Here is a 16,191-nt window from a genome sequence, read left to right as displayed (position 1 = left end):
TATTTATGAGCATCGGATTAAACAAGCACATGGTGCGGTGCAAGTATGGGGAGGACACTATAGATTTCAGTCACATGGGTTTCAGGACAAATTTTGTTTGACCTTCCCAATCACTGTTGTCAGAATAAATCAGATCATCAAGTAACCATGACAACAATTCTAAATTTTTTTGTGATTCAGGAAGTGATCACTCATTGGAGTGTGGGGAAACCTACCTCAATGAAAAGTAAGCTGTAGGAAGTATTTGGAGATGTTATTCATGATGATGACAGCAGTGCTGGTTATCTTCTGTGCTCTAATTGTGATGCTATTTTGCAGATTGGGCATCATTTTATCATGTTGCAAGGTGGTTTGACACTGAAAGCGGTAGGAAGCAAATGCAGACTCTCAGACAGGAGGGTTTGAGTAAAAAGGCTTTATCTGGATAACTTGCAGAAGGTTCGGTACACAGGGAGGCAGTCAGCATAGCAGAGGTAACCGGCAGGCAACAGGCTGACGTGAGGTCAAAAAACAAGCAAAGTTCAAACACTGTGGCGACGAGAAGCACAATAGGCAAAGACAGAGACAAAGTCAAGAAATGAGCAAGGTTCAGGGATTAGGCGAGGCAGAGGTCGGTTAACAAAAGCAAGGTCAAAAATACAAGGCAGAACAGGGCTGAGACATGAGGCTGGAAAGTGTAAAAATACAACAATCTGGTGAAGGACTGTGAGGGCTTAAATACTAGTGGAATAATCAGGGTGAGAAATGCGGAACAGGTGTGCAGAAGGTGCTGGAAGGGGGCGTGACCAGGGAAGACAAAGGTGCCCTCTCTTGCCTCACCGCAAGAGAGTGCAGTGAGGCAAAAGCAAAATGAACTGGGGCAAGATAACTAAGTGGCAGAAAAACCAATGGCGCAAAACGTGACGTGCTTGACAAACCATAATAAATGTGAACAAAACAAAAGGGCAAAATTAAGAACTAAGGTGGCGACAATCTTCATTTCAAAACCCGACCATAACAGAAAATCACTAAGGTCCCTTGAGCAAGGTCCTTAATACCGAGTTTCACCCACTGTTTTGAGCACCTTGCATGGCACCACCCTGACATTGGTGTGTGAATGGGTGAATGTGAGGCATCATTATAAAACACTTTGAGCTTCTGATTCAGATGGAAAAGCACAATACAAATGCAGTTCAAGACAGAAACTATTACCCTGCAATCCACATAAAAACAAAACTTGACAAATGCAATACAATACTGTTATTAAAGAGTAAAAAAATGTATGAGATCAGTATATCTGCCGATATATACATAAAAATGGCAATGATTCCTGACATTTTGTTAGCAAATCCTTAAATGTAATTGAGACTTGACATTTCACAGTTTAAATATGAGCTTTATTATAAATAATCAATATAACCAACAACCAACAAACATACATGGTCACTTTGTCTCTGTCTCTTGTAGCTAATGTGACCAAAGGGTGATGAGGGTCCCAGCCATGCTTGGCAGCACTCTCATGCTGTAAATGCCACAGTACCATCGGAGCATCCTGTGCTTGACTAACTACATGATGACACTATTTTTAACAGCCAAAGTGTTTTTCTGCATTGTTTAAGTTTCACAACAGCTAAAACACCAATACCAATATGTGTGTTAAACGTTCATATCCACCGATATTATTGAAGAACTAATACACTGGTCAGGCTCTGCGTTTGACCTCCTGGAAATCTGACATTGTGGCTTGACACATGTATTGTTTGGTAACATGAAATGCATGGATTTGGGAAAAATGAGTTTGAAAATTTGTAGCCAATGTCTAAGTATGTATGTATAACCTGCATTGTACAACACAGTGCTCTGTGTTCTCTGTGTTCATGATATGTTTCAAACTTAAAGTGTCTTTCCAGCAAATAGTTGGATATTTTGCTTCATATCATCTGAAGCACAAGAAATTTGTGTGCAATTTTTGAAAGTCAATAGTGATCACAAAAATAAAACATTTGATACGTCAGATCACTTGAAACAACTTATTCTGAAAAAGATTTAATCTTTTGAAATGTTTGAAACATCTAGTGACCAAATGCATGTTTCATTTGAAAAGAAAAAAAAAAAAGAAGTTCAAACATTCTGTTTTCTTGGATGTAGGGTAGAATTCCAAATAAGTGTTGTACATTTGTAATTGTGAATGTTTGGCTTATATTGGATATGTTAAGTATTTTTAGTTTAAAAAAAAGGTCTAGGGTAGGGGGGCGGAGCCCCCACAGAAGCTGAAGGCAAAAAAAGAAAAATGTTTAAAAAGGCAGGGGGTCTGGGGGGTGCGGAGCTCCCCCAGAAGCTGAAAGGTTTTAGCCATGCTAATGCTCCCCTGAAGCATTTACTAAAAAAAAAAAAAAAGTCTGAAAGACTTAAAAATGACATGGTTAGATGCTGAAGAGCTTTACTCGTTCATGTCCATGACATATACATATTAATATTAATAATGATGACATGAATAATAATAATAGTTTCAACAACTGAAATGTTTAGAAAGAATTTAAATGTTACATAAATGTTAGAAAGAATTTAATTATTACATTCATAAACAATGTAGATTAGAAATAAATATGTTTTACTGTTACAGTGCTGTCAGCAGTTAAATATGAGGTCAAGAAAGACTGTCTTGTTCACAAACCAGTCGAAACCTGTGATAGTGAGCACTTCTCCTTTGCTGAGATAATCCATCCCACCTCACAGGTGTGCCATATCAAGATGCTGATTAAACACCATGATTAGTGCACAGGTGTGCCTTAGACTGCCCACAATAAAAGGTCACTCTGAAAGGTGCAGTTTTATCACACAGCACAATGCCACAGATGTTGCAAGATTTGAGGGAGCGTGCAATTGGCATGCTAACAGCAGGAATGTCAACCAGAGCTGTTGCTCGTGTAGTGAATGTTCATTTCTCTACCATAAGCCGTCTCCAAAGGCGTTTCAGAGAATTTGGCAGTACATCCAACCAGCCTCACAACTGCAGACCACGTGTAACCACACCAGCCCAGGACCTCCACATCCAGCATGTTCACCTCCAAGATCGTCTGAGACCAGCCACTCGGACAGCTGCTGAAACAATCGGTTTGCATAACCAAAGAATTTCTGCACAAACTGTCAGAAACCGTCTCAGGGAAGCTCATCTGCATGCTCGTCGTCCTCATCGGGGTCTCGACCTGACTCCAGTGTTGTGTGGGCCGCTGAAGAGGAGGTACTGCTGGCCCACCACCACCAGAGGGCGCCCTGTCTGGAGTGCGGGCTCCAGGCACCAGAGGGCGCTGCCGCCTCACAGGAGCAGCCGGGGTGACAGCTGTCACTTATCGCCTACGACAGCTGTCACCAATCATCTGATCAGCAGTGGTATATCAGCAAGACGACATCTCCACCTCTTTGCCGAGATATCGCTCTACCTAGGAGGTACAGTACTCAGCCGACTGTGTTGTCTTTTTGACATTAACACTTTGTTACTTTTGTGCGTTAAATAGCAGACATTCTTCCGACGAGAGGTGGAGGTGGTTTTCCCGCCATACGGGTTGCTGGGTGCAAACGCACCCACATTTAACTGTTTTTGTTCCTCGCCAGCAGTACCAGATCCGACACGCGGAGGCAGTGGCCACCTGGGAGTTCGGGACTTGGCGGCTCCAGTATTCCCGGGGTTCGGTGGCGGAGGAAATCGTGTGGTTCCGGTTCTGCTTTGGACAGATGTCTCTTATCTTCGAGCCTGCCCACATGACACATTTTGTGAATTGACTTCTTTGTCTATTGTTGTAATCTGTTGTGTTTGTTGTGCTTATTCACAACAGTAAAGTGTTGTTATTTGACTTCCTCCATTGTCCGTTCATTTGCGCCCCCTGTTGTGGGTCCGTGTTCCTACACTTTCCCAACATCCAGTTCGTCGTCGTAACTGACTTGAGTGGGCAAATGCTCACATTCGCTGGCGTTTGGCACGTTGGAGAGGTGTTCTCGTCAACTCTATGCGAAGGAGATGTGTTGCACTGCATGAGGCAAATGGTGGTCACACCAGATACTGACTGGTATCCCCCCCCAATAAAACAAAACTGCACCTTTCAGAGTGGCCTTTTATTGTGGACAGTCTAAGGCACACCTGTGCACTAATCATGGTGTCTAATCAGCATCTTGGTATGGCACACCTGTGAGGTGGGATGGATTATCTCAGCAAAGGAGAAGTGCTCACTATCACAGATTTCGACTGGTTTGTGAACAATATTTGAGGGAAATGGTGATATTGTGTATGTGGAAAAAGTTTTAGATCTTTGAGTTCATCTCATACAAAATGGGAGCAAAACCAAAAGTGTTGCGTTTATATTTTTGTTGAGTATAAATAGAAGTCATTTGTCTGTTCCCTGACTGATCCATGTGTTGCTCAGTTTCTGTTCTTCATAACACTATATTTGGAGAGTCTATTTACTGAAATGTTTCTTAGGACCTCTTGGATGACCTCCAGTCTCCACCGGTGATGTGTGTGAACGGACCAGAGGACAAGTTGTTCCGCAGCCAAAGTGCAGACATCACCTTGTCTGTAGAGAAGGAGCGCATTAAGAAGATGCTGTCTGAAGGGTAAGTCAGCATAGAACAAAAACACAACAGACACACACACACACACACACACACACACACACACACACACACACACACACACACACACACACACACACACACACACACACACCAAAACCCCCCCAAAAAACTAAACAATGGTCCAGTCTTATTTTCAAGCTTTTAAACAATTACATCCATTTTTATACATAGACCCTCCATTTTCAGATCTGATAAGTAAATCTAAATATTACTTATACAACCAGTTTTCTTGAGATAAGTCAGGGGATGAATGCATGAGTATTTACAAGTCACAGAATATGGAGTAAATTAATTTTCCCCTCAAAGTTCTATTCACAACACCCCATAATGACAAGATGAAAAAAGTTTCTTTTTTTTTTTGTTACATTTTAGCAAATTTATTAAAAATAAAAACTAAGGAATCACATGTATATAAGTATTCACACTCTTTGCTCAATATTTTATTGATGCACCTTTGGTCTTTTTGAATATGATGCCACAAGCTTGGTGCACCTATCTTTGTGCAGTTTTGTCCATTCCTCTTTGCAGCAACTCTCAAGCTCCATCAGATTGGATGGAAGCGTCGATACACAGCCATAGTGCCTGGATTCCGTCAAACATGATGCCTGGAATTCATGCCAAAGAGTTCAGTCGTTGTCTCATCATACCAGAGAATTTTGTTTCTCACAGTCTGAGAGTCCTTCAGGTGCCTTTTGGCAAACTCCAGGAGGGCTGACATGTGCCTTTTACAAAGGAGTGGCTTCTGTCTGGCCACTCTATCATACAGGCCTGATTAGATTAGAGATGATTGTCCTTCTTGAAGGCTTTCCTCTCTCCACAAAGGAATGCTGGAGCTCTAACAGCGTGACCATTGGGTTTCTGGTCACTTCCCTGACTAAGGCCCTTCTACCCGTTCACTCAGTTTAGACATGTGACCAGCTCTAGGAAGAGTCTTGTTAAATCTGAACTTCTTCCATTTACAGCTGATGGAGGCCACTGTGCTCATTGGGACCGTCAAAGCAGCAGAAATGTTTCTGTACCCTTCCCTAGATTTGTGCCTCAAGACAATCCTGTCTCAGAGGTCTACAGACAATTCCTTTGACTTCGTGTTTGGTTTGTGCTCTGACATGCACTGTCAACTGTGGGACCTTATATGTAGACAGGTGTGTGCCTTTCTAAATCATGTTCCATCAACTGAATTTACACCAGGTGGACTCAAATTAAGCTGTACAATATCTCAAGGATGATCAGTGGAAACAGGATGGACCTGAGCTCAGTTTTGAGCTTCAGGGCAAAGGCTGTGAATACTTATGTCCATGTGATTTCTTAGTTTGTTCTATTTTTAATAAATTTGCAAAATCTTAAAACATACAATAAAAAATTTCACATTGTCATTATGGGGTAATGTGTGTAGAATTTTGAGTGGAAAAAGTGAATTTTATCCATTTTGTAATGAGGCTGTAACATAACAAAATGTTAAAAAAAAAATGTGAATACTTTCCATATGCACTGTTTATAGTAGTATTCCAGGATTTCCTTACCTAAGTGCTGATGTTTGACTGACAAGCCTGCTACCAGTTAGCAGTAGTGTCTCCAATTGTTCTTTAAAAATCTGGCATTCTAATTATTTCCTTTCTGCTCTGCGGCAATAAGTGAAACAAGTTTCTTAAGTCAAAAAATTAGAAGAAAAAATAATTAAATAATGTTCTCGAAGACATTTTCTTGTTGTGACAACCATTCACTCTTTCATTCACTTTCTGCCAGTTCATAGTCACAAGTAGCTCATTCCACACTTCCCTATCCTCGGCCATGCCCCCCCCAACACACACACACTGTCTAGTTGTCAGCCCCTCATCATTGTTTTTATTTGGGAACAATGATGGTATATTAGTGACTGTATGTTTATTTCAGGTCTATTTGCGAGTTCAACCTGGAAGCTGAGCTCTTCACTCTGCAGGACAGCAACTCCAAGCTGGTGGCAGCGTTGCATGAAGCGAACGCTAACGTGGAGCAGTGGAAGAAACAGCTAGCAGCATATCAGGAGGAGACTGAGAGACTACGAGAACAGGTGACTAAGGTCACTTTGAATGTCTTCAGTTCAGCTTTCCTTCAACTAAATATTAAATCTCTGCAGAGGTCAATCAGGAACATCGTAAAACTCTGGGTCTCTCACGAGTCACGACTGCAGCAACCAGCTCAAGGGGGCAAACACTAACTATTGTGACTCTATTCCAGCATAGAATGCTCATCATCCCTGTGAATTTTTGAAGTGTATGACCATGTCTGTATCTCTAACTTCTACCCTGTGAATTCTGGCATTCATCAGGGATGTGTTCTGGCTCTGACATTTTTCAGTGCTTGCCTGGACTAGATGTTGGGTAGAGCTGTGCAATCAGTGACTGAGTTGCTCTGTTGGCCTGAAAAGGTTTCCAGACCTTGACTTTGCAAACAATGCTGTAATTTTTGCAGAATCAATGGTTTACTGTGGTTACAGCACTTGATCCAGGCTTTCAGTCTGCTATAAGAAGAGTGTCTGTATTTAGTGGTGAAAGGGTTGATCTTGTAGAAACGTTCATTTATCACTTATTTTCCCTTTCATATGGCTAGCATACTGGTACAGTTTTGTTTTACGCTTTTTACTCTTTTAATTAATTTTAGTAATTGGAGCGGGCCACGGCCTCAACTTTACCTAAATTCTGGGTCTTTTAGTGAGGTTTAGGGCTAGTGGCCGGCGATCACCTTAGTATTTCTTCTGTTTTTCTTGTTGTTTAATGCTGGCAAATTATACAGTATTTTTTTTGTCTTTCTGATGCCTGATTCTGTTTTTTCTCTCTGTTTAAGGTGCAGCTCCATCCAGAGATGGGAGTTGTATTTGTGTTGGCGACCCTCCTGTCCTGTGCGCCAATAGTATTTCTTGTATATTCGTCCGTGAATTGTTCTGTAATTTATGTTTGTAGCATGGCCCAAGCAGAGGCTCACCCCTTTGAGTCTGGTCTGCTTGAGGTTTCTTCCTCAGAGGGAGTTTTTCCTTACCACTGTTGCTCTGGGGGTTGGTAAGGTTAGACCTTACCTGTGTGAAGCACTTTGAGGCAACTCTGTTGTGATTTGGCGCTATATAAATGAAAATAAATTGAAAAAATAAACTGAAATCTCTGCAGTGACGTTCCTGTCTCTGAATCCTCAGCATCTGTGACTGAGAGATGCCTGTGCAGGAGAAGAAAAACCCAAGTCTTTATGTCCCTGGTGCTTCCTGTCTTACTGCGTGGTTGAGATATGTGGACACCTCCCAGTGACCTAAGGCAATGACTGGGTCTGTTTTGCGCTTTGTCCTTTCAAAGGATCCTTAAGTACCATCAATGACTTTGTGCCAAATGAACGGTAACTTTTGGGAAATTCAAGTGAGGAGTATCAGTTGCACTGTGAGGGAACATCAGCTAAAATAGTTTGGGTATGTGGTGTGTTTCACCAGGAATGATCCAGCACACACGTGACTCTGGGTTAAGGAGCCCAACAGCTGGAAAAAAGTCAAGGGGATGCCCATATTTGTAGATATGCGGCTACTTTGATTAAATAATTGATTCATTCATTTTCTATATCCGCTTCTTCCAATTAAGGGTAGCGGAGGAGCTGGAACCTATGATTAAATATTGACCGAAAGATGTGTGGATTTGATTGATGAATGGATTTGATATATTGATGATTAGGTATTGGGTGAAAGATAGATGAATTTGATTGATCAATGATTAAATATTGACTGATTGATTGATAGATTAGATTTTGCTTAAATATTAACTAATGGATGGCTTTGATTGATTGATGATTAAATATTGACTGATGGACACAGAGATTTCATTATGAGCTTATGTGTGTGCCCATGGGTGTGTTGGTGTAGTCAGGGACAAGATACTCAACTGCTTCCCTTAAAGCCCCGGTCACATGGCAGTAACGAAGGACACCGAAGCCAAAACGAAACAAGAAATGTGGACTTACGGTGACTTTCGGAGACATCATTTAACCGCTGTCCAGCTTCTTTCCTGTAACTGGCACATCGTCAGAATTTTCAAACTGTTGAACTGTGAACGAATTCTGACGACAACTTCAATTTGTCCGTATTCCATTTTGCTTTCTGTCTTGACGGTTTCTCATCGTTTGCGTAGTTCTCGTACCGCCAGCGCTCCGTTTGATTGTTGTCCAACTTCGTCCAACCTCACAAGTCTAATGTCTTGCATGAACATATCGATATCTAAACGGATCAATAAGTAAAGATCCGACAAGCTGAATGTGACTCTTACGTGTGTGGGATGAAAAGCAACGTTTTTATACAGAAACAACAGTAGTAAGAATGTTTGATCAACTACTTTAGCACATGCACATTGCAGCCATCTCTGGCTGCAATGTGCATGTGCACGCACACATTGTTGTAGTGAAGACAAACCTGTTGTCAAGACAACGCAGCTGCAGGTGGCTGTGGAGAGCACGGACTCGCTGCAGAAATGATCACAGCGTCAGGTCGCCACTCGCTGTGTTTTTCTTTTGTTAGTTTCAGTTTCGTTTCGGTCTTTTATGCGCTCTGCTTTCGCAGACTTTTTGGTGATGGAAGAAGTGCCGGCTCATTCGTCCACTTTTTCTCGACAATTTGTGGCTTTGTGACTTTTTTCCTTTGTTCAGCTAACACCATGTACCATGTGACCAGGCCTTTAGGGAGCTTTGATGGCCACAGATAATGTCGTGCTTCCAGTAATTATCAATACCTGAGCTTTGAAGGTGTGAAACTGGAGCATTCTGTGTTTATTCCAGAAATAAAGGCTTGCTGAATCAAGTTACGGTTGATGAAACAGTCTAGTTGCTGCATCACAGATTTCCGCTTTTTCTCAGCTGAATGAGGTCACGGTGGTTCTGATTGGCTCAGTGGATTTTGTTTTGTTTGAAATTTGCTCTGGGTGTTTTCCTCTTGTAGCTTTTTAGGTAATTTTGTGGCAATATACATGAGGCACTGTTACATCTTCCACAACGGGGCTCAATCTAAATATGATGATCCTCAAAAACAAATTACCATTTAGTTGAGGATGCAGTCGATCTGCATGCTTTGCCCTTCCTGTCCTCACTCATCAATAAAAAGCATTATAAAGTGTGCTTTTCCTGATTCCTTTGGGAAGAAACATGCCTCAGGCTGACAGTTACAAACCTTTTTGATTCACCGCGTCGATACATGAATCCCTGTCCATTAAAGTCACGCTCACAGTATTGATCTCTGCCTTTTAATCAATCACTCGCCTGGTATTTCAATGAGAATCTGTTTTCATCATCAGAAATGCTTGAGATCTGCATCTCCTTTGGTCCAAGCTGTCTTTCAGGCTATCTGAGGATGGGTACCAGGTGGCAGAAAATAGTTCATGTCTCTAGGGTGGTGTGTGAGGGAGACGGGTTTGTAGGACAGCAATATCCTACTTTCAATGCCCCAGTTAGGAAAATGAAAAAATAACCAGAGGGAGCTGGCAGCAACTCGTTTCTCTCTTTATTTCTATCTACAGCTTCTCTTCATCTCGACTATAGATGCTTTAAAACGAGCCAGTATGTCTCTTTAAGGCATTTATAGAGGTGCCCTTCTTCTTTTCTGTTTCACGATGACACTGCAGTGAATGTTCCTGTTTAGCTAAACAGGAACTCTCACTGTTCCTAAACAGGAACTGTTTAGCTGGTTAGTTAAGGAAGTCTATGATTTGGAATTTTAATTATACAGAAGCATGAAGATTTAAAGCTTTGTTCAGTGACCCAATTGCCGGTATTTTAAACTGAGACTTTGAGGTTTTATCTACGTAGAACCCGACCGAAATGGATTTTTTGGGGCCCGATATGCTATTGATATTAGAGAGTAAAGAATTTATGATACTAATACATATATCTGCTGATATACGAGGTCTGTTAGAAAAGTATCCGACCTTTTTATTTTTTTCAAAAACCTGATGGATTTGAATCACGTGTGCTTGCATGAGCCAACCTTGAACCTTCGTGCGCATGCGTGAGTTTTTTCACGCCTGTTGATTGCATCATTTGCTTGTAAGCAGCCTTTGTGTGAGGATGGGTGTAGTTTCTCGATCGTCATTTTTTCTTTCCAAGAAAATGGCGGAACGACTGGAGCAGCACGACTGCATCAAATTTTGCCAGAAACTGGGCGACAGCCAGGTGGAAACCATTCAGATTATTCAGACGGCTTTCGGTGACGATCCTATGGGCATCACACAGATTAAGGAGGGGTACAACCGGTTTAAAGACGGCCGCACAACGGTGGAGAGCGAACCGCGCTCCGGTCGGCCATGAACATGCTGAAATGACCAGATCATTTCCAAAGTGAACGCTGTGGTGATGTGGGACCGTTGTGTGACTATTCAAGAAATTGTGGAAGAGGTGGACATCAGCTCGTCAACCATTCGGAAGATTCAGACGTCTTTCGGTGGCTTTTCAGTCATGTGACTATCCGAGAAATTGTGGAAGAGCTGGGCATGTCACAACATGTCCTGTGAGACTTCAACACAGTGGCACTTTTGCTGCGCCATCAGCTTCATGCCGAAGCCATTGGCATGAATTTCGCTGCAACTTTTTTCATGGCAAAATCTTCTGTCATAGTGGAATGTGCCGAAAAAGTACTGATGTCCATCTCCCTCCACAATTTTTAAGAATAATTTTAATTATAATTAATAATAATTATAATAATTTTAATAATAAAAATTTAAAGAATAAGCAAGAACATTTGACCATACTGTCCTCTGCAGGAAGCAGCACAGACAAATCCTGAGAGCACCCACAAAATCAGCTCTTTATTAATCATAATCATTTTTCCTTTTAACATTCTGCTCCTGCAGGAAGCTCCTGTTTACAACAGCACTCCCACCACAGAGGAACACCAAGAACAGCCATAAGACCAGCTCCCTATCAATTTCAACACTCTGGTCAGGCGGAGGTCTTGAAAAATAAAGTCATACTAACTTATGGTTTTTTGAAAATACTGATAGAATAACTCCATTAATGTCAATTCTGTCATTTGTACAAAGTTAAAATATAACATATATCTTTTAATGTTGAATAAGGCACTAATTCTGAGGTTTTGTAACAAACACAGACCGCAAAGCATTCTGGGTAAAAGTGCTAAAAAGTGATTGGTTCAGTAATCCATTATGTAAATCAACACGTTAATGTGACGTGTGTCGTGTGTTGGTTTAAAGATAAATGTGCTTTTGTAAAATATTCCATTTTTATTTGTAAAAACAGGCATTTTTACGAAGTCCTGGAAGTGTCATCGCAATTGCATGTTTTAAAACTTTTATGTTGTAAAACGTGCACTCAATATTAGTAAGTAAGTAAATTTATTTATATAGTGCCTTTCACAGACATAAGGCCATGTACACACGTTGTCGGGTATTTGTAAAACCGAATATCTTACCCTTTCAGTTTGGGGAAAAAACTTCATCCACACTACGTCGTTTAAAAAAAATCCATCCACATCGAACCATATAAATGTGTTGTAATTAGTCTGCCAAACCTTTGGGTGGCGGTAATGATTAAAATTCTATCCAATCAGGAGCCTTATTCTCTTGTCGTCACTTCCACAAAAACTAAAAACATGGCGCCAACCTTGTTCGTGTGGACCGATAAGGAGTCGGAATTACTTCTAACCGTAGTTTTAGAATACAAAGTTAACAAATATATGCACACAAAAAGCGCCTGGACAATGGACAATACCAACACTTTGAGAGCAGCCATGTACCCAGACGTTTAATACTGCCATGAACACTCCTGGCCAGTAGATGGCAGTAGCGGCCTTGAAAAAATGTCAAACAGAATTCCAGATAATCCGTGTCTGCTACATTTAAGATGCGTGGAATTTAACAAATGCAAATACACTAACGTCTATAAACCCAGAGAATATATTCACGAGAGTTTTAGGCACTAGAGTATAATGCTGTTATCTGTGGACCCTGAACAGAGTGTCTGAAATACATTTGTCCTGTGGTGAACGTCTGAGATTACCTTATGCTACCCATAATGCATTGCTGCCTGGCACAGCATGTGCTCACAAAACCTTAAAAATTAGCACATTACTTTAAAACGAAAACATATATCTGATATTTTCACTTTATAAACAGACATGACAATAATTTTAAATAACTTGTCTAAAATGAGTGATTAAAATTTGAACCATAAGTTAAACATGTATGCCTCTGGATGACTTGGTGACATTGCGATTATATTAGTATGGTGTTAAAGGAAATGACTTTTTTTTTTGGTCACCAGTTCTCTTTTGCTTACAGATGATAGAGTGGTTTCTGTTTGCAGAGAATAGAAAAACATGCTTATTAGGAAACTTTTAACAGGTAGGTCTCAACAGCTTTAACAGTTTTAAAAGTTTTTCGCTGTTAGGTTAGTTTAGTACGTTATCGGACGGTAATTCGTCGGAAGATAATTAGTCCTTCTTCTTCTTTGTCTTTCGGCTGTTCCCGTTAGGGGTTGCCACAGCAGATCAATCGTTTCCATCTCACCCTGTCCTCTGTATCTTCCTCTGTCACACCAACCACCTGCATGTCCTCTCTCAGCACATCCATGAACCTCCTCTTTGGTCTCCCTCTTCTCCTCCTGCCTGGTGGCTCCATCCTCAGCATCCTTCTCCCTATATACCCTGGGTCCCTCCTCTGCACATGTCCAAACCATCTCAATCTCGCCTCTCTGACTTTGTCTCCAAACCGTCCCACCTGAGCTGTCCCTCTGATATGTTAATTCCTAATCTTGTCCATTCTTGTCACTCCCAAAGAGAATCTCAACATCTTCAGCTCTGCCACCTCCAGCTCTGCCTCCTGTCTTTTGTTAGTGCCACTGTCTCTAAACCATACACTACTGTTTTGTAAACTTTCCCCTTCACCCTTGCTGATATTCTTCGGTCACAAATCACTCCTGCCACCTTTCTCCACCCACTCCACCCTGCCTGCACTCTCTTCTTCATCTCTCTACCACACTCTCCATTACTTTGAACAGTTGACCCCAAATATTTAAACTCATCTACTTTCACCACTTCTACTCCTTGTAACTGCACTATTCCACTGGGCTCCCTCTCATTCACACACATGTACTCAGTCTTGCTTCTACTGACTTTCATTCCCCTTTTCTCCAAAGCATATCTCCACTTCTCCAGACTAGACTCAACTTGCTGTCTACTCTCACTACAGATCACAATGTCATCTGCAAACATCATAGTCCATGGGGACTCCTGTCCGATCTCATCCGTCAACCTGTCCATCACCACTGCAAACAAGAAAGGACTCAGAGCTGATCCTTGGTGTAATCCCACCTCCACCTTGAATAAGTCTGTCATTCCGACTGTGCATCTCACCGCTGTCACACTATTCTTGTACATGTCCTGCACTACCCTAACATACTTCTCTGCCACTCCAGACTTCCTGATACAATACCACAACTCTTCTCTTGGCACCCTATCATAAGCTTTTTCTAAGTCCACAAACACACAATGTAACTCTTTCTGTCCTTCTCTGTACTTTTCCAACAGTATTCTCAGAGCAAACATTGCATCTGTAGTGCTCTTTCTCGGCATGAAACCATATTGCTGCTCACAGATCTTCACCTGTTTTCTAAGCCTAGCTTTACTACTCTTTCCCATAACTTCATGCTGTGGCTGATCAGCTTTATGCCTCTGTAGTTACTGCAGCTCTGCACATCACCCTTGTTGTTGAAAATAGGAACTAGCAGACTTCGTCTCCACTCCTCAGGCATGCTCTCACTTTCCAAGATTTTATTAAACAATCTGGTTAGAAACTCTACTGCCATCTCTCCTAGACATTTCCATGCCTCCACTGGAATGTCATCTGGACCGACTGCCTTTCCACTCTTCATCCTCTTCATAGCAGCCCTCACTTCTTCCTTGCTAATCTCTTGTACTTCCTGATTTACTCTCACCACATCATCCAGCCTTTTCTCTCGCTCATTTTCTTTATTCATCAACTCTTCAAAATATTCCCTCCACCTTCTCAGCACACACTCCTCACTTGTCAGCACATTACCATGCGCATCTTTTATCACCCTAACCTGCTGCACATCCTTTCCAGCTCTGTCCCTTTGTCTGGCCAATCGGTACAAGTGCTTTTCTCCTTCCTTACTATTCAACTTCTTGTACAGCTCGCAATATGCCTTTTCCTTTGCTTTTGCCACTTCTCTTTTCGCCTTACGCCGCATCTCCTTGTACTCCTGTCTACTTTCTTCATCTCTCCGACTATCCCAAAACTTTTTCGCCAACCTCTTTCTCCTTATGCTTTCCTGGACCTCTTCATTCCACCACCAAGTCTCCTTGTCTTCCTTCCACTGTCCACATGTCATACCCAGTACTGTCCTAGCTGTCTCCCTCACCACATCTGCAGTACTTTTCCAGTTGTCCAAAATTGCTTCCCCTCCAACCAGTGCTTCTCTCACCTGCTCGCTAAATTTCACACGTCTTCCTCCTTCAGCTTCCACCATCTGATCCTTTGTTGAGCTCTCACTCTCTTCTTCTTCTTTACCTCTAAAGTCATCCTACAAACAACCATCCTGTGCTGTCTAGTGACACTCTCTCCTGCTACCGCCTTACAGTCTGTGATTTCTTTTAGCTTGCATCTCCTATAAAGAGTGTAGTCCACCTGTGTGCACCTTCCTCCACTCTTATATGTTACCCTGTGCTCCTCCCTTTTCTTAAAGTAGGTATTCACCACAGCCATTTCCATCCTTTTTGCAAAATCAACTACCATCTGTCCTTCCCCATTCCTATCCTTGATACCATATCTACCCATTACTTCCTCATCACCTCTGTTCCCTTCACCAACATGCCCATTGAAGTCTGCTCCTATCACCACTCTTTCATGCTTGGCACACTCTCCACCACCTCATCTAACACACTCCAGAAATCTTCTTTCTCCATCTCACAACCAACCTGTGGGGCATATGCACTGATGATATTCATCATCACCCCTTCAATTTCCAACTTCACACTCATCACCCTGTCAGACACTCGCTTAACCTCCAACACACTTTTAACATACTCTTCCTTTAAAATGACCCCAACACCATTTCTCTTCCTGTCCTCACCATGGTACAACAACTTGTACCCACCGCCAATGCTCCTGCTCTTACTTCCCTTCCACTTGGTCTCTTGCACAAACAATATGTCTACCTTTCTCCTCTCCATCATATCAGCCAGCTCTCTCCCTTTACCAGTCATACTACCAACATTCAAAGTCCCCACTCTCATTACCACCCTTCTAGTTTTCTTCTTCTTCCGCTGTTCGTGGCAACGTTTTCCTCCTCTTCTTCGTCGTCTTCGCCCAGCAGTAGCCCAATTTCCACCGGCACCCTGTTGGGCAATAGCATCGGTGGCGGACGTTGTTAACCCGGGCCACGACCGATCCGGTATGGGAATTCGATTCTGAGTCCGCATAATGATGGTCTAGTGGGAGATGGTCTCCCAAATAACTCGATGTCTCATCCTGGTTTTCAAGACAAAATAACCAAAACCAAAAGAAGAATTCCAGTTCTTTGGACATCTAGACATCATTGTCTGGATGACTTCTTCAA

General features: G+C 41.9%; 1 protein-coding gene across 4 annotated transcripts in view; it reads left to right on the top strand.

Moving 5' to 3' along the window:
* Positions 1 to 16,191, top strand: part of LOC117522392 (homer protein homolog 3-like) — a 79,062-nt gene that overhangs the window by 46,118 nt on the left and 16,753 nt on the right. For 2 of the 4 annotated variants that reach the window (XM_034183788.1, XM_034183787.1), the window contains 2 exons: positions 4,475 to 4,587; positions 6,499 to 6,655. In XM_034183788.1, coding sequence (XP_034039679.1) covers positions 4,475 to 4,587; positions 6,499 to 6,655 — 270 coding nt within the window. Of the gene's footprint in view, positions 1 to 4,453; positions 4,588 to 6,498; positions 6,656 to 16,191 lie in introns of all 4 variants that reach the window. The other 2 variants (XM_034183786.1, XM_034183785.1) reach the window with 1 other exon arrangement.

This window comes from Thalassophryne amazonica, chromosome 12 (assembly GCF_902500255.1).
Source record: "Thalassophryne amazonica chromosome 12, fThaAma1.1, whole genome shotgun sequence".
Taxonomy (NCBI): domain Eukaryota; kingdom Metazoa; phylum Chordata; class Actinopteri; order Batrachoidiformes; family Batrachoididae; genus Thalassophryne; species Thalassophryne amazonica.
Note: the sequence above shows the minus strand (reverse complement) of the source record. Positions and strands in the feature narration are given on the sequence as shown.